The sequence below is a fragment of the Hippichthys cyanospilos genome, chromosome 2, assembly GCF_059441005.1.
Source record: "Hippichthys cyanospilos isolate Australia breed blue-spotted pipefish chromosome 2, RoL_Hcya_1.0, whole genome shotgun sequence".
Classification (NCBI taxonomy): Eukaryota; Metazoa; Chordata; class Actinopteri; order Syngnathiformes; family Syngnathidae; genus Hippichthys; species Hippichthys cyanospilos.
The window spans coordinates 20,069,201-20,091,216 of record NC_142370.1 but is presented as its reverse complement, the minus strand read 5'-3'; the positions used below and the strand labels follow the sequence as shown (position 1 = coordinate 20,091,216).

Sequence of the window (22,016 nt, the reverse complement as noted above, 5' to 3'; positions counted from 1 at the left end):
TTACATTTTGCTCTCCCATGTCCTCAAACTGCAAAGGCTAAATCATTGCCTTAATAGACCAGCAGGCACATTACTGATGCCACACCATGCGCAAATTAAAAACATCACTAATCATTCATCCTTATAGGGAGTACAGAATGTGTACTTTTTCGCATGCGCCTGTGGGAGCTTTGGGGGCATTGCGGTAAATGCAGCAATAAACAGTCCTCCTGCTGTCCTTCAGGTGAGTGCCGCCCACCCATATAATATCATTTAATGAAAACGAAACCTACGATTATATTCAAAACATACTGTTGGTCGTTGAGAACACATTTATTTGGATGGTTGTTTTTTTTTAGTTTATAGTAATTTAGCATTCATTTTTCATTTAAAAAACGGTCTAAATCTTACACAGTGCCACTTTAATTTTGTATAACTGTTCGCCGCGTCACGTTAAAGAGGCCAGAGGAATTGGTTGCTTTGTATTCAAAAGTGTTGAATGAGTGTATATAAATTGACAGTTTGGTCCTTTATGATAAAATACCATCATCTGACTGCAGGCCGGGACAGGTATAAAAACGGGTCTATCGTCAGAGAAGTCATGAGGCGAAAATGACAGGCCTTCCTACATTTTTGGTGTAATTCTGCCACCTAGTGGATTTCATCTTATTCCAGCAATTACCAAATGGAACTGTAATAACAGCTCTGATGCAACTACCGTCAATAATTACTACTGTTGAGGTCTATTATAAAATAGAATGTCTGATCTTTTATTAACTCACTTAATCTTTATGAAAGGCGTGAGTATTGACCAGTTTTGTCACTGTCAACAAACTCGGCGTCAAATATAAGATACGGAAAACCTGGTTTATATGTGCATTGATTTAAAACATTTTTTTTCTATATAACAGTCGCGCATTCCTTAAAAACAATGACCAATGTTCAAAATATTCAGGTTCATCATTACAGTTTTGGTTTCCACTTTGGGACAATCAATGGGAAATCTTTCATACAGCCCTAGTGATCATCACAGATTTCTAAAGAGATTTTAAAAAGTAATCAAAAAAATACGTTGTCCATTCTAAAGATGTCTGTATAACGCCAAAATAGGAAGAAAGAGTTCAGTACGATTTAGAAGTCTTTCCTAGTGTATTTCTGTCAGGGAAAGGGCGCACAAAAGGGGCGTGGCCTTTGCGAGGTCAAAGTTGAAACCGGTCTGGCTTTTGTGCTCAGTAGAAGAGTGAAGTTCCATCGAACCGCGGCGCCTCTTCCCTCTTCCCCGGATCCTTTTCAAAGTCCCTCCCGAACCTCTCCCCCTTCTTCCCTCGCCACCCTACCTACCCCCTGGACAGACGTCGACGGACGGTTCGGGTAAGAAATCGCAATTTGGAAAGAGATGCGGTTTTTCGTCCCGGTTTCCTTTAGCTTTGCATTAGACTGAAGGACATCGATAACTCGGTGCTCCTCAGTGCGTTCGAAGGCCGCGGGTTCTGACTATTTCCTGGAGGAGGCTACGTTAAGCTAACATGCCAGATGGAAAATTACCGGTAAAGCTAACTAGCCGACGGAGCGCCTCAACGCGTTACCGTTGCTATGTTATTGACAAATAGCTGAGCAGACATGTGTGTGTGTGAAATGATCTTCGGTGTTAATGACGATCCGGTTTCACTTAGTCTCCTGCCAAACTTGGCCATCTGCTTGCGTGACAGACGGATCGTGACGTTCACTTACCTTTGAGCGGAGGTGTTAGCTTCCGCCTCGGAGCCCCCCCCCCCCCCCCCCCTGTTAAGAAGCCTTTGGCACGAAGGCACTCGAATCCCGAGTGTCTCGATCAAATCTTGACGACTGCAACAACCGGACAGTAACATATAGCATATATCGCTTCTGCTCCGCGGTACCAGGAAATAGTCGGGGCCCTACTTAGACAGTGGGTCATTGTATTGCCGTGAATGGGCGGAATCGCGCCGGTCTAATGCCAATGACAACAGTTAAATGTCTCGGTTTCTCCTCTTCTTTGGCGGTTGCAAGGCGCTGAAGTGATTTACCAAGACAAATGCTGATAAAATCGCACAATGTACCCAGAGAGCATCTTCTTGAAGAGACACTTCAACTTTTGACTGCATTTGTCATCTCTTACTTTGCTTCTTTCCGCCCTGTTGCAGGCATTTGGCCTCTGACCAAAGATTCCTTACTGTCTGTTACACCCAACTGCATCAATGGACTCAAGTTTGGTTGAAGGAGGACTTAATGTCACCTTAACTATCAGGTTACTCATGCACGGAAAGGTGAGCGTGGCAGGATTTGTAAGAGATGTCTAATGATTGCCTATTGTGCATTGTATTTTACTGTATGTGTGCTTCTTCTGTAGGAGGTTGGAAGTATTATTGGCAAGGTATGCTATTTTTACCCCGAACATTGACGTGATCTACATCCAATGCCCCAGTGTCTCTTGTAAACGTTTTTTGTCTGCACAACAGAAAGGAGAGTCTGTTAAGAAAATGAGAGAGGAGGTAAGATGCAAGAAAACAATGAGAACACATCAGTTGATCCCGCTCCATCATTTGCCAAATGGCTCGCCTGTCCCTGCAGAGTGGAGCTCGCATCAACATCTCTGAGGGGAACTGCCCAGAGAGGATCATAACCCTCGCAGGACCCACCACCTCCATTTTCAAAGCGTTCTCCATGATCATTGAGAAACTGGAGGAGGTTAGGATTTGCAAAACTACCTCTGACAATGAGGCAAGAGCCCCTCGGTGAACTTGAAGATGAACGACCGCCTGTGGCTTTCTCCCCCAGGACATCAGTACCTCAATGACCAACAGTACAGCCACCAGCAAACCGCCCGTCACCATGCGCCTCGTTGTGCCTGCCAGTCAGTGCGGCTCGCTCATCGGCAAAGGGGGCTGCAAGATCAAAGAAATTAGAGAGGTGCCTCTTCGCAATTTCACTTTGAAATGTTTGCTCACAGTCGGCCCGCTGAGCTCTCTCGAGAGCGAGAGTGTCTCCTGCCAATCACATTGTGGTTTGCGCTTGTTTTGCATAGGAGTCGAATGACCATTGAAAGGATTCAAATGAATGTGTTTGCAAGTATTGCTTGTAACAGCAGTAAGCTAAAGGCAGGCTTTATGCTTCTGTGTCACAGCCATTTGTAATAACCCCTCGGTAAGCTTACGCCCGAGTCAAGTGTTTTTGCTGTGTCCGCAGTCAGCAGGAGCTCAGGTACAAGTAGCAGGGGACATGCTGCCCAACTCAACAGAACGTGCCATCACTGTTGCAGGGACCCCGCAGTCCATCATTGAGTGTGTCAAGCAGATCTGCGTTGTCATGCTTGAGGTAAAAGCAACTTTTTGAGGTCCACTGTTGCTTGGTATTTCTTTTTCTTCCTTTTTAATTTTACGTTTTTTGACTTCACTGTTTCCTCAGTCCCCACCGAAGGGAGTTACCATCCCTTACCGACCCAAACCCTCAGGCTCTCCTGTCATCTTTGCAGGTGGTCAGGTAGGGTTTTTTTTTTTTTTCCCCTCCCTCCCAAATTCATAACTACAAGTAGTGGAACGGTGCGCCAATAAAGTACTCCTTCGTCGCTTCGTAGCTTCGACCACTCCAAAACAAGACCACACAAGTTCAAGAAAAATCAACACACCTTATATTAAAGTTCATACACACAATTGCACCAAGGCCATTTAATCTTTTCATTGGGATGACCTGGGTTTCACAATATGGTCGTGTTTAATTGGCATCAATGTTATGAGATGTTCTTGGTCAACCAAAGTTGGATAACCTCTCGCTCTACTGTCCCTTAAATTAATTCCACACCGGCATCCCACTAAATTGGCGCACGAGAAGAATGAAGGTTGAGCCGGAAATTGTCCGTGCCTTTCACACCAACTCAACTCCCCAAAGTAGAGCGTTTTCATGTCCAAAATATGTGTTTGCGTCGACTGTTGAGGTTTGAAAAGTTTGGTGCGTGGTGATGTCAGCACAAAAGCGACTGGCGCTTGAGTGGGAGGTTTAGAGTGAGAGTCGCAATCCTTATGCTATCAACGGCCGTGCCAGATAAATGCCGGCTCAGTTCCGTTTTATGTTGTGTTTGTTCGGTCGGCATGTAAGTCCCATGTTTTTGGCGGGGACATTGCGGCACTTGATAGCGTGCATAACTTTGATTTGTGAGCACCCCAAGAACGGAGGACTGATGGATATTGAAGTACACTGTGTGTGACATTGTCACACCCTTCTAAGTGCCTTTCTATTCTTGCAGGCATACGCTGTCCAAGGACAGCACGCCATTCCCCAGCCTGATGTAAGTGAAGGCCCCTCTGTAAGTGGTCCAATATACGTATTTGCAACATCTGCTCCAGAGATGCTTCATCATAGTTTTCACCATCTCCTCCATCTCGCATCCCTCACCCATTTAATGTATCCGAGGAACATCAATTAGTGGGATTAATACTCCCGTTTTCACGTGTTTATCTCGTTGTCCCGAGGCTGTTCTAATGAACGTTGCGTACATGAATTGTGTGCTTGCTGTCTGTCTGTCTGTTCTTGGGTTGGCTCCACAGCTCACCAAACTTCACCAGCTGGCCATGCAGCAGAGCCCCTTCCCCCTTGCGCACAGCAACCAGGGCTTCCAGGGTAGGTGGGCAGTCACTCCTTTCAATTTGTTTCCCTTTTTCTGTCCGGGTGCTTTCTGACGACGCTTTGTTTGCAATTCCGCAGCAGGGATGGATGCCTCTGCACAAACAGGCTCGCACGAGCTCACCATTCCAAACGACGTAAAGCCCGTCTTTTTTTCCGTAACGTGATATTTGGCCAATCCTTTTCCTTGCTCTCACGCTGCGCTCCCGTTCCTCATCTCCTCACAGCTCATTGGCTGTATAATTGGCCGTCAGGGCGCAAAGATCAATGAGATCCGTCAAATGTCTGGCGCTCAGATCAAAATTGCCAATCCCGTGGAGGGTTCCACTGACAGACAGGTCACCATCACCGGCTCTCATGCCAGCATCAACCTTGCGGAGTACCTGATCAATGCTCGGTAAGCATTACCCCCACACCTTCATATTTGTGTGACGTTACCCGCGTGCGCACGCGGATTACTTGCGATTCAATTGACTGCACGCTTTGATGACAGTACAGTTTAAGTGTAAAAAATGATAGCCGTCGGTCAATCATAATCAAAAGGAATGTGCTGGTTGCTCTTCTTTGTTTATGATTGTTCTTCACCAAGCAAAAAAAAAAAAAAGAGAGAGTTTTGTTGTCCTTTTCAAACGTGAATACTCAATTGCCGCAGCCCTACAGGAGAAATACAGGATGCTCTGATTTATTTTCAAATCACTTGTGTGGTATTTGGGTTTTCCAGCAGACCGCGTAGTTGGTGAAACATTGACAGATAAAAGACTTTGTAAACACTGCAAATAACAATAATATAGCATACAAACTACGGATTTTGTTCAAATATTCAGTAAGAGGCAAGATCTCAGCCGCAACTATTTTTGCAGCAGCATTTGAAACGAGTGGAACAAAAGTGACTCTCCTGTTATATTTACATTTGTGCTTGCACTAGATGGTTAGGTTTCTTGTAGCATGTTCCAAAGAAAACATTTTGAAAACAAAAAATACATATTTTAAGCAATATTTTATGTTCCAAGTTTTGTGAAAGTCTCGGCTCGTTCTCGTGGGATCCGGCTTTTCCCGTCCCTAGTGCACAGGCTTAATTTTTTTCTTTGCCCACAACAGAATTTTTCAAAATTTCAAAATTCTCTGAAGCTTTTTGGAACTTTAAAAAGGTGAAATTGGAGCATCCTGTTTTTGTTCTGCTGCACCCAGACTGTCTTCAGAAGCCACAGGACTCGCAGCCAACTGACGTGGAGGATCCTCATCAGCATCTAATGGTGCCCCCGCCCCGACTTTTTACCAAGAGGTCCCTTATTGAACTTCATGCAAAAATAATATGAACTCACATTCTCCTCTGCTTCGGGTTGTATTCTCCTCGGGTCTAACTACGATATCGTCATGATCGCGGTATTCTATTTATTTGTCAAGTTTGAAATTCTCATAACGTTAGTTTCTGAAGACTTCTGCTTTCCCCTGTTTTTTTTCTTTTCTTGCCGTTTATCTGTATGTTCTCGACAAAGGCTAAAATGTTTTAGAAAAATCTGAAAATGCATAAATCTTTTTTATGTCAGATTTTTCTAAGAAAATGTCAAAATGAAGAAAAAAACCCACTCAACATTTTAGATGGACTGTTCTTTCCCTTCCTTTTTGAATATATTTATTTTTTATTTAAGGCTGCTCCTCATACAAGAGAATTCTATTGATAATATTTGGAGCTGTGCTTCCTGAGCAATGCATTGTGGGTTTGACGCGGGTTTTTAATGGGTCAAAATGGCCTCCGCTGAAGTTAAATGCAAAAACAAACAAAAAAAAAAAGGAAACGTCTGCCATTGAATGAATTTTAAACTTTGTTTGGTGTTACCTCTGGGTAATTGTCATTCCTGTGTTTGATCATTTTTATTTCTTGAGTGGAGGGTTTGACTTGTTTTGTAACGCACTCTTATGCGGTCGGTGGGGTGGGTGGGCGGGCCTTTCTTGCCAGATAAGAGCCTGAATTAGAGGAAAATATTTTTCTTTTTTCTTCCCCAAAATGACTAAAGACCATACTAATGGTGATGATAACGTTTGAAATGTTTGTTTTAAATAGAGACAATATTTTTTTTAACTGCTGGGTTGGGGAATGCTGCGAGACTACAAGAAAATGTTGGGCTTTAAAAGTATATTATGCTGAGGTAATGAATTATGATAAACTAGAAGGTCATTAAGAAAAGATTAACACTAGTTTCCTGTTAACTTTTTTCTTTGCCAGATTTTTATTTTTATTCTTTGCAGGATGAAGAAACTCAAGTTTTGTGCACGAGTTCAAACTATTGTAGATCTGAGTGCAATTGATTTGTTGAAGACAAACATGCGGAAATAAAAAAAAAGTGAGATGCTCAAATGTTTTCTTTTGCTCATTTTGTTATTTAGATAAACACTAGGCTCAGTTAAGCTTGGCTAAATGAATCATAGGCAGAAATGATCTCGCTGGTACCTTGCTGCCAGCTTTGAAGCAGTTTACGCTTAGCCGCATTTTACTTGATGCGATATGCTGAACAATTTCTGTTGAGGGGATTTGTGGGGAAATTGCCGTTGACGATGTTGGAGTTGGGCTGATTTGTTCGGTGCGGAAGCTTCAAAATACTGTGGGCGAATAGGATTTGGTTCAACAAGTGTTACAGTAAATAACCTGCTTGTAAAGCTGTCGATTTATAACCTGAAAAACTGGCAAACTAAAATCCAGAAGTGGGCAGCGGACGGAATTACAAGCCAACAGTTTGATCTGTTTGGTTGCCGCGTTGCTCGTTGCCATTGACCATACCCTGGAAGCACTTTGCGCTGCCGCTAAAGAGGCGGCCCTTGCCCTGTGAACTGCCTGCTTTGGTTCAATTTACTACTCGTCTTCCATTGCATCACTTCTTGCCAGCATTACTAGGAATGTCATTGTGCTGCCTCTCTGAGTCATGGTTTCATGAGCTCAAATGCATACTGTGCACGCTCTTGCTCAGCGAGATTATTGTACAAAGTCAAAACTTGTGTTTAGAAATAAGATTTGAAGGAATTTTTTGCCCTTAATTTTGCTTTTTAAGTGAAAATTCTTCCACTGAAATAGTCCTCACCAAGCCATACATCCATAAACACATTATTTGCAACTGAAAACTTAAAAAAAAAAAAAAAAAGAGATACTCATAAATCATCACGTGTTAAACCACACATTATAAATTGTAGCTCATCAACATGCAAGCCGAGAAAATGGATGGATGGATTATTGTTCATGGGAGAATCCACAAGAGTTCCAAGTATTGAAGAGGCTACCCTGATCAGCACCATTAAGGGTTACCTCGGTAATTACATGTATGAAAGGTAAGAATAATCTTCCTGGATAATTGTGATAATGCGTCAGTTGACTCTTTCCTGCGTTACTCGAGGCCTTTTTGACGTGACTATTGAACAGTACATCGCAACATGTCTGTTGAGCTCCTCTGCAAAAATCCCCACTGTCTAGTTAGGAATGTGTTTGTGCGTTTCTCACGGAGCGCCAATTGCAATTTTCTCTGCCTTGGAAAAAATGGGCCGACGAGGTCGAGACATTGATCACTGTCAGACCAAAAAAAAAAGTAAGGTGCCCACCTCTTGTGAAGATATTCGACCCCAGTCCAATCAAGTTGAGATGAAAATAAAAACAGCTGATAACATTTTTGCAAATTATCGTAACCTATAGTCAAAGGAAAAGAATACAATAGCAAGATGTTTAATGCTTGGTAAACGTTGTTATTGTGCCAGTATTTGGAAATTTGAAAATGGATGTCTGCAACATTGTTTACAAAAATAAATGTTGACGAATCGTCAAAGGGCACCTCTGTAGCATTCCACTGGCGAATTGGTTAATTGGAAACAGGTGAACATGCCCGGTCCCAATTTCAATGTTCTGCGAGAATCAAATTTAAAACTATTTGCATTAAACAATCAAGGTTAGTGGTTTAAACATAAAATATGTTTTCTTTGTCTTGTATCCAATTCAAATTTTGCTCTATGTCCCACTTCATTGGAATGGATGTTGTATATTGGGCACAGCTTGATGTTTACAAGAGTAGAAATGCGCATATGAGTTTTGACGGTGATCACTGTTTTTGGTGAGAAATGAACAAACCAAGCCTAAAACATGACCATTTGTGCCCTTTGTTTTCCAATTTTCAGTAATGCTCTCCGGCCGATGAGTCAAACAGTATTCTCCCAAATCGGGGAGAATTTGTTGAAAGCGGACATGAACAAACACCGGGAATCACTTCGAGGGAGAATTGTAGGCGCGGGGCAATGTCAAAGTTTGAAACACTACCACGTCCTTGGATTTTGTGTCGTGAGACCACTTAAGCAATAAAGCGGAGCGACCAACTTTACCATAGTACAACATTGAGAAAGAAAAAATGAGCTTCACCTCAAAATATTGAAGTATGTTTTCTTTGTTCAGTGTATATGATCATGTCAATCTTGTGACCAAGGTTTCTTTGTTAAATTTACAGTTTTACGTTTGAATTTTTTTTCCTGCATGTTATTTTGGTCATTTCTAGTTGTGTGTTGTTGACATGGTTAAAGGAATATAGTGTTCAATCGTAACCAAACTTAAATCATTTGTTGTGTTGAATATATATATATATATATATATATATATATATATATATATATATATATATATATATATATATATATATATATTCCCATTTTGAACGACAACAAAACGACCCATGTACAAAAAAATGGACAGGGGTACTTTGGGCAGAAAATAAAAAGCACATAGACCATTTTAACCAATACATTATTTATTTTGACTTCATATTTTTAATATATATTTCCTATATTACAGGTACAATGTGCAATGCAGTATAAAATCAAAACATTTCTATTCAAAGGAGACTTAACAGTAACGAGTGACCACAGAGAAGTGCTCTATATACTTGACCAGGCTACTCCTGCAGAAATCTTAAAGGGTCGTGGGGGACCGTGGAGGTTTATTTCAAAGGCGACCGCCATAATGAGTCCGTTAAGTTCCTTACAAAAGCACATTCGCGTTTATTAGCACCTGCACCAGTGTTGTTGCTTAGAGAGAGTTGAAGCTGAAGTCGTCGTCCTGGTTCAGTGCATTTCAGAGGAGGTTGTCGCCGTGAGTGCACTCACTACTTTACACTCGCCGAGACAAGACGACACTTTGGGAATTACTACACGCAATGACAAGCATTTCTTTCGAAGTGAACCCAGAATTCTCCATTTCAGCCCAAATCTGATGACCCTCTCGCTAGTCTCCTGTGCTGGAAACATTGTAGGTTGATGGTTTTACATCTCAAACCTACCGAGAAATCGCGCATCATGTTTGAAGACTGATCCATGTGAGGCGATCGTTCCATTTGGCCTTCCTTTTTATAGTGCTAACATTTATAAACTTAAAGAACAGAAGAATACTTTCAGGATTAAAAAAAGTGTAAACTTCCACAAAATATAAAACGGATACGTTCGAATAATAAATCATAAACATATAGTCATGCATATGTTTACAGGGCTGCAAACCATTTCTTCTTAGATTTGATCTTCTAAATAAAATCTTTCTCATGTGGAATATCATAGTATTATTTACATTATTATTCATTAGTATTGAATGCATTAGTGAATGAAGATGCTGCCAGAGTGGAAGTTAGTGAACTACAAGACTTGTGGGGCTTACCTCGGTGCCCTATTTTGACTACCCACAGTAGTTAATGAATAAATGATCCGATTATTGACCAATATGAGCAAAAGAAAAGAAAAAAAAGTTATGGAAATCGGTGGAGTTTCGCCAGCCAACGTCGTCGGGGGCCCTCGTAACTTGGTTTGAGCGTCAGAGCTGTGATCCTTCTTGACACGCTGCACTGGCTGGCAGTTCAGCGGATGGCGGTTAGAGGTATTTAAGTCCAGGCGTCTACGGGGCTCCTAGGTGAGACCCTTGATTGGCCTGAGGGGGCGGCATCCACGCTCCGGCGCTGGGAGGCCGGCTCGGCTCTCCGCTGCCCGACTGGTCCAGCTCGGCGCTGTCGCAGTCCGAGTCGTCGCATAGGACCCGGCCCTGAGGAGAGAGTGGAAGACGTCCGTCGGGCTTCTCGGGAAGAAGGCGTGCAAATCTGGAGAAGCGCCGTACCTCATTTGGATTCTGCTCGCTTTCCGGCTTTGCTTTGGCCTGACCCAGCATTCCGTCTCTCTCTGACATGCCGTCAGAAGCCTGCGCGGGATCCGTGTTGTCTGCTTGGATCTCGGAACCCTGAGAGAGGAGGTCGTCGCTGCGGTAGTCCAACCTGTCGTCCGTGTTGGTGCTGACTACATCGGGGGTGCCGCTGTGGGAGTGGTCTGTGGTGTGGCCTTCCTCGCCGTCCGAAACGGACAGGTTCTCTGAGCTGAAGGTCGACACCGACTGACACTTGGTGATGCTCGTCGGACGTCTGCAGGATGCCAATTCACATTCTTACCGTTAAAATGCGCACCTAGTGCATCATCCCAAACTATTGGGACAGCGCACGCAGTGGCATTTCGACTCTAGAAAATAATGTGAAAATGCAACGGGGAAATTGATGTATTCAAGTTGAATGGCTGTCAGCGGCATCTCTTTTCCCGCAGCTGAATTGTCATTGTTTGTCTTATTGTGTTGCTGTTGTCAGGCCAAAACCTCGCGATAAAAATTTTGGTAAAATTATTATTTTTTTCTCCTTATAAATGTACACAATTGGCTAGGCTATGCTTGTGGCTGTTTTTTTTTTTTTTTTTTTTACAAATTATTGACCAATCTAAATTGTTAAATGGCTTTCTTTCTCTAACAATGCAAAACTAATGGCTGAACAGAACTTATTTGGGGGGATTCCTGAAAAGTTAGGATTTTGGAGATGCAAGAACACATGACGCCGGCAATATACAAGTCCATGCTTAATTCGCAATAAGTAAGGAGGATTATTTACTCACCGTCTCCGTGGTAACTCAACCTCACTGTCAACTTCACCCTCCTCCTCTTCTGATGACACCCCACGCCTCTGTAATGACCATCAGTCATGCATTGTTAAAAAGATGAAAAACTTTCCCCGGGTCATTCCGCGAACAGATTCAGTCTTCTCACCTGTTTTCTTGTGATAGCTGCCCTGTACAAAATGGCTGAAGGCGTGAGGTGCTGACTCCCAATTCCCCCTGAAGCCCCCCGGGGCAACCTCACAGTGCCTGCGCCATCCTCTTTATCTTCACCCCCATCATGGGGCAGGCGGGGAGATCCCAGAGATCCGCGGCCCGCCGCCGCTCCCCTCCCGCAAGGAGAGTCAGGGCTGCTGGAGAAGGGGAACGAGGCCGCATCCTCGCTCGGAGTGTCGCTGCGCGGGGGAGTTTCTGTGAGATCCTCCAAACCGGCGACCCCCACCCCCGATTCCCCTAATCCCGCGGAGGCGCTGAGGCTTCCTCCTCTTTCTAGCCCGCCGACAGGTGTATCCTCCTTTTCCTGGCCGCCCACCTCTAGTGTGGTGCAGATCAGGTCAGGGCTGGAGGTGGATATTTGCTCGTGGTTGAGGCCCCGCAAGGCTGCAGAGGGCTCCAGGAGCTGCTTGGGGGAATCCTCGGCCAAACTATTATTAACCTGGGCCACCGCCTCTCTATTGGGAGGTGAGTGATTGGCTTTAAGTCCCGCCAGATCCCCGCTGCTGCCTTTTCCCGGCTTGCGGTGGCGCGTTTTGACCCTCCGAGACCGGTTGGGAGAAGTGGAGCTTCTGGTGGGGCAGTTTGGGATCGTCACTTGCATTACAGAGGATTCTATTTTGGGAATGATGACCTCAGACTTGAGGATGTCAGGCCTGATAGAAAAAGGAAAACAAATCAAATCCTCACAGCAAAGAATCGGTGTTGCTTTAGTAACTGAAATACTATCGTACCGCTTTCCTGAGGGCAGTTTCTGGGGGACATTTCTCTTCTTGATGAGCTTGTCCACGCTGTTGGAAGAGCTGCTCTGCCTGGAGCTGTGGTGCTTAAAAAACCCGGGATACTTCTTATCCAAGGACTGCTCCCTCCTGCAGATAAACACGTGGCACGCGGCTTTGTGAAAATTGGTATCATGAGCCAAAGGCAGGATGTTGAAATGAATTTAGTTGAACCTCTGCAGCTCTTTTTCTTTGAGCTCCAGCTGCAGCATGACAGCACTGAGCTCCATGTAAAGGTTGTTGGCCCTCTCCAGCTTCCTCTCATAGTGTTCACGAATGTCTAAAGCGTGTCTGACAAATGAGAGGAAAAAAGGCTGATGTCATCATGGATACGCATGAGAGGATCTAAATCCTCGGTGACTGGCATGCAATCTGGGCACTTCATCCACCCGCTTGGATAGACAAAGGAGCAAAATCAGAGAGAAAACGGGCCTCGCTCACGTCCTCAAATACAAAAAGAACAACTAGCCAAAGAAAATGCTCCTCATGGATTTAAAAAACAAAACAAAAAAACAAACGAACCTGAGTTCTTCCCTGCGTCGGTTGATGAGCTCTTCATCGAGTCGATGCAGGCAAGTACCCTCAGATTTAATCTTCTCAAAGTGCTGTTTCACCTCCTCTCGCCATTCAGCCTGATGTGAGCACATTTTTGGTAAATAGCTGTGTCGAGTTAGAGCTGACTTGAAAGGTGGTTCTCATTTGTTGGCGGACAACACATCAGATGACTAAGCAAGACTGTGTGGGTGATTGGCTGAGTACAGCCATATATGCAGTATATAATGAATGTACATTATATAGAGGGCCAAAATCTCGGAAGAGTAGAAGTACAACATATAAATATATATATATATATATATATATATATATATATATATATATATATATACATATATATATATATATATATATATATATATATATTGCCACTTTTCGATTTCTGTGTTTTTTGCACATGCATCACTCGCAAAGGTTTTAATACCATTCTGAGACAACTCACCAGTAAATACAATGTAGTTTCCTTTTTGAAACTGAGAGTTACTTCTTTGATACAAAGTAATACAAAGTCCTACCAGTTTATGTGACACCACTGATCATGTTAATGATTTCTCACAATAATTAAGGAACAGCAGAAGTAAATATGTGAACATGTAATGTAAATGTAACATGTAATGCAAATGTAATATATGTATATATGGCTTTGTAAAATTCCTAGAAAATCACAATGTTCTATCATTTGCATGCTATTTACAGAACAAGCCTGAGGGATAGTCATGTGATCCTCGGGGCTACCTGGCCTGGGCACTCCATGTTGGAATCTAAATGATGATTTTTATATACCGGGGGGGAGGGAATACAAATCTATTTGACCCTATGTGAAAAAGTAACTGCCCCACCTTGTTACATCACAAAGCAACTGTGATTAACCAGAGTTTGAGGAAAGCTGAGTACAATTTCTCTGGCCAGACCCAAACCCTCTGTTGAATCATATTAAGATTAGATTAAGTGAAGTAGGCTACAAATTCTCAAGGACAAACACATTATGCCATGATCTGAAGAAATTCCATAGAAAATGAGAAAAGTGCTTGAAATCTATAGAAAATGTTCCAAAGCCATTTCCAGGGCTGTGGCCTCCAGAGAATGCTTGTCAGAGCCATCATCCGCAAATGGACAAAAATGAGAACAGTGTCAAACCTTTACAGGAGCGGTCGACCAACTGAGATTCCTCCAAGATTGTGACAACTCATCCAGGAGGTCAGAAAACGACTTAGAGACACATCCAAAGGACTGCAAGCCTCACTCACTCGGTATATTGTATCTGCAAGTAAGACAAGCGAACGATACCTGGGATTTGAAGTACGTCTCCTGAGGAGTGGACAGAACGTCAGCGGACGCTATGTCCAGATGGAGAAGAATCTGACGGAAAGAAGGCCGATTCCTGGGTTTGCAGTTCCTGCAAAAGCCAAGCCAAGACATGACCCTTTAGTTTGTATCCATACAGCATACTATAATATAAAACCCTAAATTGTAGCAAATAAAACAATAGTGCGTTCATGACTCATAACTAACCAACTAACATAACCGACGCATTATTTTGGCTCTGACTGTATCTGTTTATTTGTTCCTCCTAGCATCTGCTCACCCTTTAGGCAGCCTCACCTCCTATAGCTAATGATCACTCACCAGCATTGTCTGAGGAGGATCTTGAAGCCATCGGGGCAACTCTCAGGTATGGGCAGCTGCAAGCTGTTGTTTCCAACACCCCAGATGATTGCAGATGAATCCACATCTTTGTAAGGGATCTCACCGGTGAGCATCTCCCATAGCACCACTCCAAATGACCTTAACGTCAGAACAAAGTTTGAATACTCCAACCTCCAGAAGGTCAAAAAGAGAAAATATTTGTAGAGAACATAATATTTGAAAAACAAAACAAAACAAAACATGGATAATAGCTACATTCAAAACTGTTCCTCCACCAGAAAGATACTTGGTTCTTAACATGTCACACCTACCAGATGTCCACTTTTTCCGACACTGGCTCATTTCTGATGACCTCTGGAGCCATCCAAGCTACAGTGCCTGCAAAAGACATCTTTGTGCTCTTGTCACTGAGTTCCTTTGATGTTCCAAAGTCCGAGATCTTCACAAGGTCATCGTGTGTGATCAGCATGCTGAAAAAAATGTAAAATCACTTTATCTACCGAATAGCCAGCTATTGATAATACAGTACAGAATCATTCATAGCTTTTTGCACTTCCTCCGTAGCCATGAGTACATGGAGACAAGACACCGTGTGCAAGCGCTAAATATCAGCTGGTATCTTTAGCTGATTAAAAGTGTGAAGGCATGCATGTTCCAAAAATCCTTGTTTTTAAAATCATCTCAGCACTTGGTTTCAGAACGCGTTGTAGCACGACCATCCCGTTGGTCTGGAGTGAGACAAAAAGATCTCGGCCTTACCTCCAAAAAAAGCGCCCTTAGAGTGGGGTGTGATGAAGTGGCGACTTACTTGGGGGACTTGAGGTCCCGGTGTATGATCTTATGAAGGTGTAGGTAGTTCATGCCTCCTGCGATGCCCATGGACCAGTCAACCAGGAGTGAGGGGGTAATTTTACGACCTGCCCTCAGTACCTCATATAGTTGACCTTGGGCACAGTATTCCATCAAGATGCAATAACAAGGAGCTTGGGTACACACACCCCTAGATGGAAACAGCAATTAGGTAGAAGCACTGAGTTAAAAGCAGACTGATGTGAATACGTCATTTGAATGAATAATATTGAGGATTCCCTACTTGAATGTAATAATGTTGGGGTGCTTGAGTTTGCGAAGGTGTTTGATTTCAGTTTCCTTGATATCTCGCACTTTCTTCACCGCCACATCATCTCCATGGAACTTGCCGAGGAAGACGGCACCTTGCGCCCCACTGCCCACCCACTGCAGGTCTGAGATCTCCTCAAATGGAACCTCCCAGCTCTCTGTGTAGAGACCAACAAGTTTAATCAAACTCATCCTGACAAATGTGAGGCTCAATAAAGGTCTTTTGTGGGTTTTTTTTTCCAGTTTCTTTGGTGCATTTCATAGTTCAGAATTGAATTCATCAAAAGTACGTGTTCAATGTTCACATCGTTTTGTAGCTTGTGCACGTCAAAAAAAGCAATTTACAACTTTTTGAACAAGTTTACAATGTACTTACTTACATGGCATTGTCCAATGTTCATTTTTCAAATGTTTGTAATATTATTCTTTATGCTACCGGGTGTTGTCTTTTTCCTTTTATGGTCACAAGGAGATAGATGGTTTGTCAACAAATTATGGCGTGAACAGGAGAAGAGAACTGTGAATCTTGCCCAGTATCATGCAATCAATATTTCTGTATACACAAAAGTATATCTTTCAATTTTTTCTCAAAATTCAAATGGCAGTTTACCTCAGAACATGCCTCTAGTTGACAATAAGGCGAAGCAATTTGACTGTTCTTATCCATGCACAATGGCACAAAGACTTCCTGTTCTGATGGCAGTGATATGTTCAGTGACACAAAACTTGACTTTTGAGCTGAGCTGTCCAAACAGAGCCATATTCATAAAACTGGTAGGATGCAATATCCACTTAGATTTTTTTTTTTTTAAGCTAACTGTGGAGTTCTGTGGAATGTGCTTCGGGATGACAGGGTATGGAGTCTCCTGATACAGGCTGTTCGCTCCCTGTACCACTGATGTAAACGTTTGGCCCCTATTGCCACCTGGTGGTGTACACACTTGTTGGTGTGTTGGCTTCGATAGTGTGGGAGGAACTGGTCTGACCTGGCCAAATGTATATAAATGTATAAGGATGGTCTGCTGGGAACGTAACCCGCAAAGTCTTCTGTCAGAAGGAGTTTCAGCTAACACCTCTGGCATAATTCCTCCCACGTCCCGGAGGCGGCAGGGTGCACTAAGTACGAGTGGACCATGTTCCGCGCCTCAATTGTTGAGCCGGCTGATTGGAATGGAGTGGATTGAAGTGAATACCGTGGCATCAACCCGTGATGTCGTCAAGCTGAAGAAAGAGTCCTATGAGGCCTTTTTGAACTGTGGGACTCCAGAGGCACCTGAGAGGTACCTCTGGCCAAAAGGAATGTGACTTTGGCAGTCGGTGAGGCAAAAACTCAGGAGTGAGAGGAGTTGGGTGAGGCAATGAAATACAACCTCCGGATGTCTAAGAGGAAATTCTGTTCCACCATCTGACATCTCAGGAGGGTGAAGAAAGTGTGCCATTCACATCGTGTGGACATCGGAGGCAGTACCTCTAGATTGGCAGACTGGGGTGGAGGGCCCCCACCTTGCGGGGCGGAGAGTGTGTTTCAACTATAAAGGGAGCACACCCCTAAGCCTCCCTTGGTGTGGTCTACTCATGGGTTCTAGAGAGGAGGGTCCGTCAGGAAGTCGAGCATCGGCTTCAGGAGTGGTTTTCGTCCCTGCTGTGGAATACTGCATGAGGGTTCGTCCTACGTGTCTACATTTGTTTTGTGGACTGTGGAGTTCTGTATGTGGAATACAGGGTATGGAGTTCCCTGATACGAGCTGTTCGGTCCCTGTATCTTTGATGTGAGATTTTGGTCCCGATTGCCATCGGTAAGTCGGATTCATTTCCAGTAAGCATTGGACTCCGCTAAGGCTGCTGTTTATCACTAAATCTGTTCATTACCTTTATGGACAAAATTTCTAGGCACAGCTGAAGCATTGAGGGGGTCCAGTTTGGGGGTCTTCGTATTGAATCTATGCTTTTTGTAGACTATGTGGTGATGTTGGCTTCTCCAACTCTCACTGGGGCAGTTTGCAGCGCGTAAGGAGACCGGGATGGCGATCAACACCGCCAAATCTGAGACCGGGGTCCTCGGTCGGAAAAGGGTGGAGTGCTCTCTCCCGGTCTGATGAGGTCCTGCCCCGAAAGGAGGAATTCAAGTATGTTGGGGTCTTGTTCACGGATGAGGGCAAGATGGAGTCGGAGGTGAGTACAGCATCTGATGTGATACAGACTCTGTATAAATGTGTTATGGTGAAAAGGGAGCTGAGCCCAAAGGCAAAGCGCTGTATTTAGTGGTAAATCTACGTTCCTACCCTCGTGAGCTGTGGGTCATGACCAAAAGAACAAGATCCTGAATACAAGCAGCTGGAATGAGCTTTCTCCTCAGAGTGTCTGGACACGCCCTTAGAGATAAGGTGAGAAGCTCGGTTATCCGGGAGGGACTCAGTGTCTGCTCCCCGTGTTGAGGGGATCCAGTTGAGGTGGTTGGGGCATCTGGTTAGGATGCCTCCCAGACACCTCCCTGTGGAGGTGTTCTGGGCATATCCCACCAGGAGGAGGCCCCAGAGACAATCCAGGACACGCTGGTGAGATTATTCTCTTGTCTGTCCTGGGAATGCCTGGAGATCCTTCCAGAGGAGCTGGGCGATGCTCAGTTACCGCTTACCTGGGGTTGGGTCGCGGGGGCAGACCCAATCCCAGATAAGCGGGAGAATGGATGAATGGATGGATGGATGGATGGATATGCAAACAGACAGAGAACCATACCCTCTGCACTGTGAGTGCACATGCTAACTAACCGCTTTTCCACTATGCCACCCATAAAGCAAATTGTTTGGGTATTTGCAAGATTTGGTGGTTGTCAGAGACCCTGTAAAGCACCTAAAACTGCATTGAGCGGCAGCTGGAATCCCATTTCTACTTTCAAAACTAAAACAGGAGCAATCTGTCAGAAGCTCACAGTTTTTAAGCAGTTATCATTAATGTGATACTTTCAATGCTGTACCTTGACACAGCGCTGAGAGTGGAGGAAACTATTTTGCATGTAAAAATGATCATTAGTAACTACAGTTTTATTTCGATTAATTGGGTTAGTGGTTGATGTAAATACTTCATTTGCATCTTTGCATATTTACAAAAGCTCTATAGCATTTAAAAAAAACATTAGCAAATGTTCTGAAAAAAACATTCATTTTGATAGATGTAAACAAAATCATGCTTGATATAGATAGATATACAGGTGGACAGAGATGGAAAATATTGTATCACAATAAGATTTTTAGCGCTGCTCTTGTTTTGAAAAAAAAAAAACATGAAAGGAAAATGTCTGCCATCCACACATGAAATAAAAGTGTACTTGGAATTTAAAGAGAAATGCAGTGAGCACAGGCAAAGAAAGAAGCAAATCTATTCTTCATGAGATCCAGTGAAGTGTGAAGCTCTCTAGAGGCCCGCTTAGCAGAGACTGATGCACACAACCCCAGCTAGATGCTAAACCTCTCTGAAGTGTGCAAACAGTCAATACTGACATGCTTGCAACAGACATAATTAAAAAGCTATCTGCAACTTTTCACTTAATCTACTTGTTTCCACACTGAATATCCTTTATCATCATTCTAACATGATCTTTACAAGCTTTTTGGAAAATTTGGAATTTTTATTGATAACTGATCTCACATACCTTCATTGGTATGCTTGTGTTCAGTGGAGTAGGCCTTTCCGATCATAGTCCACACAGGTTTTAAGCATCCAAACAGACCCTCCAAAAATCCTCCACTTCCCGACTGGAGCCGAATATTCTCCGAATGGCTTCGGACGGCACCGGCCTCCAGACTGTGGCCCGCTTCGGCCCCGCTGCCGCACTGGCAGGTGTCATGTTCGCGTAGTTTTAGCACAGTATTATCAAAGTGGCCTGAAGGTCCATCACTAGGAGTGGGACTGCTGCCTCCCGGTGCCCCCGATGCACCGGTGTCAATTGACAACACGTTTCGGAGGACACACTGTGTGGGGGTCAGGTCCGTTTCCGGGGTGCAGGCGGGGGTATCGCCATCAAGTCGTCGGTAGGGGGGTTCCGATACAGGTGTGCTGAAGCCTGATAGGGAGGGGGAAGGGGCACGGGGCTCATGGATACAGGTCCCACTCATCAGGGGGTTCCCCAACCCAGCAGGTTAGGGTGGATGGAGAATGGACAGCTGAGAATGCGACCTAAAGGAAAAGATAATAATATGCATTATAAGTACTAATTTTAAGGAGAAAAATAACAAGTCTCTTAGACAAGCTGCCCCTTGTGAAATACTCGTACACCATAACCAGCATTTATGGATGGGGACAAAAGACCAATGTTGTGTCGTAAAAAAAAATATCAATTGATAAAATATTATCAAATATTTGGAGCTACATGTGTAGTGGTTTCTCCAACGTTTCAGAAAATAGAGCACATAACATCATACTGTTTTATTTCTGGCTGATTTATTTCATGGCTTTGTCAAAAAAACTGACTGACAAATTGACAATGCACCTGTAGGATACTTGCCAAAATAAAGGCCCACAACATTTTACAAATGAATTACCATCACACAATTTAGCAATGAGTTGGTTCATGTTCCAATGAATCTGACCATCATTTAAAAAGGAAAAAGAAGTGTTCCTGCCACAAGATAAAAATGTATAAAACAAGGTTTGCTGACACATGCAGACATTCTGTTAAAATCTCACACTCTCACTCCCTGAAGTGCCGTCATGAACCCCATACGAGAACCACCGGCCATACTGTAGAATACAAGCATTACATAGAGATTGGATGGGGGAGGAGAGAACAGTGCGGGCCAAATGCCAGTCCCAAGACTGTCGCACATTTGCGAAAACTAAGCCCAGTCTGAGCCGTGCAGAATAGTCTGAATTCTGCTGCCTATGAATGAAAGCCCATGCAGCCCAGTGGAGCCATCACCCAGAGTGGGAATGGGCTTTATGAATGAAAGAAAGCATGGTGGTGCTGCTCTGTTACCTGCACTTCGCGGAACTGACGGCACCAATATGCCTCCTTCTGTGCATTAAGTCCAAAGTACAAAATTATGTGCATAACTGGAAAATGACGAATTGCGTAATCGCTTTTGTGTGCGTGCGCACGCGTGTGTGTGTGTGCGTGTGTGTGTGTGTGTGTGTGTGGGGGGGGGGGGGGGGGGGGGGGGGCATATGCCCATTTCATACACGACCACAGCGGGCTCCGTCCCTTGCGCTGTCCGCACAACCGCATAAGTAGAACCACGGCGGAGAGCGGAGCGTAAAAATGAGACTATAGTATAAACAATCAGTGGGCCTGGGAGATGTTCATATGCGCGCGCACGCAGCCGAACATGCATGATGGAAGCTCAATCTTAAAATAACCGAGGATGTGATGTTGACACTCAGCATCCAACGGATAGCGTGCATTGCAAGCCCGTTGAGTGCCAAGCGAAAGTACCGCAGCGTCGGTACATTTATTCGGTGCAGGCACCGGCGCAAATGATACGGAATGTGCGCTTCCTCGTAGACTTCAAGAAATCGTCGATGGTGTGTTTGTCTTTCAAAGAGCATCCGTTTAGTTGTGATGCGTGAGCGGCGCCGCACCGAGCGTCAAGCGCAAACGTACGTAACGCGATCTTAGACCTGCGTTCGATTAGCATTTAAGAGGTTTGTGTGACATTCCCATACCTTTCTGCCCGCTTGTTGTCGCGTTGTCAAGTGAAAGGGTGGGTTCGGTTTTCTGTTATCTTCACGTTGAACAACCAATTGTTTTCCCCTCCCCTCCCGTCCACCTCGGCAGTTTCCCGGCCGGTAATCCAGCAGTTTTACGTCGATGGGACGGATCCCAGCGGGCAAATGTGTATCGATATCTGGGGAACCATGCAACGTGCAGGAGCGCGAGGTTTCGAGGGGGGAGGGAGCTGTCTCACTCCCAGTGCTGAATTGACGTCACGTAGGTGATGGGATACGCCGCGAGGGGGCGCGCTCAACCAGACCCACAGACAAGACTCTCGGCCTCTGCTTTGACGACATATGGTCATGTGTCATTGAGGTTAATCACATCCCAGCATCATATTTTGGTCAGAGATGGAAAACATACTTGGGCCCTCTCTCTACCTATGTACAGGTTCTATAGAGTACATTCAAGTAAATGTTGGTTACAGTCAAAAACATATTGTTAAAATGTAC

General features: G+C 44.1%; 2 protein-coding genes across 7 annotated transcripts; one reads left to right on the top strand and one right to left on the bottom strand.

The window, feature by feature from the left end:
* The first annotated feature begins 1,182 nt into the window (after nt 1–1,182).
* pcbp2 (poly(rC) binding protein 2) lies at nt 1,183–6,970 on the top strand. Of its 5 annotated transcripts, none has more exons than XM_088401795.1 (13): nt 1,183–1,350; nt 2,142–2,264; nt 2,348–2,371; nt 2,457–2,489; nt 2,569–2,685; nt 2,776–2,907; nt 3,184–3,312; nt 3,403–3,477; nt 4,238–4,279; nt 4,539–4,611; nt 4,699–4,751; nt 4,842–5,011; nt 5,803–6,970. In XM_088401795.1, the coding sequence occupies exons 2-13, from the start codon at nt 2,196–2,198 to the stop codon at nt 5,837–5,839; spliced, it is 954 nt and encodes a 317-aa protein (XP_088257921.1). In that variant the 5' UTR covers nt 1,183–1,350; nt 2,142–2,195; the 3' UTR covers nt 5,840–6,970. The 5 variants fall into 5 exon arrangements, with proteins under 5 accessions (XP_088257921.1, XP_088257912.1, XP_088257894.1 ...); XM_088401786.1 differs by having other exon boundaries at nt 4,696–4,751; XM_088401768.1 differs by having other exon boundaries at nt 4,238–4,297.
* A 2,395-nt stretch (nt 6,971–9,365) lies between these two features.
* On the bottom strand, nt 9,366–21,757 carry map3k12 (mitogen-activated protein kinase kinase kinase 12). Of its 2 annotated transcripts, XM_088401748.1 has the most exons (14): nt 21,516–21,755; nt 19,507–20,030; nt 15,832–16,015; nt 15,547–15,738; nt 15,050–15,208; nt 14,718–14,876; nt 14,379–14,487; nt 13,059–13,168; nt 12,711–12,827; nt 12,492–12,626; nt 11,696–12,413; nt 11,545–11,612; nt 10,733–11,030; nt 9,366–10,660 (listed from the first exon to the last, which is right to left on the bottom strand). In XM_088401748.1, the coding sequence occupies exons 2-14, from the start codon at nt 19,967–19,969 to the stop codon at nt 10,517–10,519; spliced, it is 2,856 nt and encodes a 951-aa protein (XP_088257874.1). In that variant the 5' UTR covers nt 19,970–20,030; nt 21,516–21,755; the 3' UTR covers nt 9,366–10,516. The 2 variants fall into 2 exon arrangements, with proteins under 2 accessions (XP_088257874.1, XP_088257868.1); XM_088401742.1 differs by having other exon boundaries at nt 11,696–12,626; nt 21,516–21,757.
* Between the last annotated feature and the right edge of the window lie 259 nt (nt 21,758–22,016).

Excerpts from the sequence above, each read along its gene's own strand:
- pcbp2 (XM_088401759.1), top strand. The coding sequence starts at position 2,196 with ATGGACTCAAGTTTGGTTGAAGGAGGACTTAATGTCACCTTAACTATC. Across the intron at positions 2,265-2,347 it reads GGTTACTCATGCACGGAAAG|GAGGTTGGAAGTATTATTGG; the intron begins GTGAGCGTGGCA and ends CTTCTTCTGTAG. Across the intron at positions 5,012-5,802 it reads GAGTACCTGATCAATGCTCG|ACTGTCTTCAGAAGCCACAG; the intron begins GTAAGCATTACC and ends TGCTGCACCCAG.
- map3k12 (XM_088401742.1), bottom strand. The coding sequence starts at position 19,969 with ATGAGTGGGACCTGTATCCATGAGCCCCGTGCCCCTTCCCCCTCCCTA. Across the intron at positions 15,739-15,831 it reads CCCAACATTATTACATTCAA|GGGTGTGTGTACCCAAGCTC; the intron begins GTAGGGAATCCT and ends GTTTCCATCTAG. Across the intron at positions 12,828-13,058 it reads CGACGCAGGGAAGAACTCAG|ACACGCTTTAGACATTCGTG; the intron begins GTTCGTTTGTTT and ends CTCATTTGTCAG.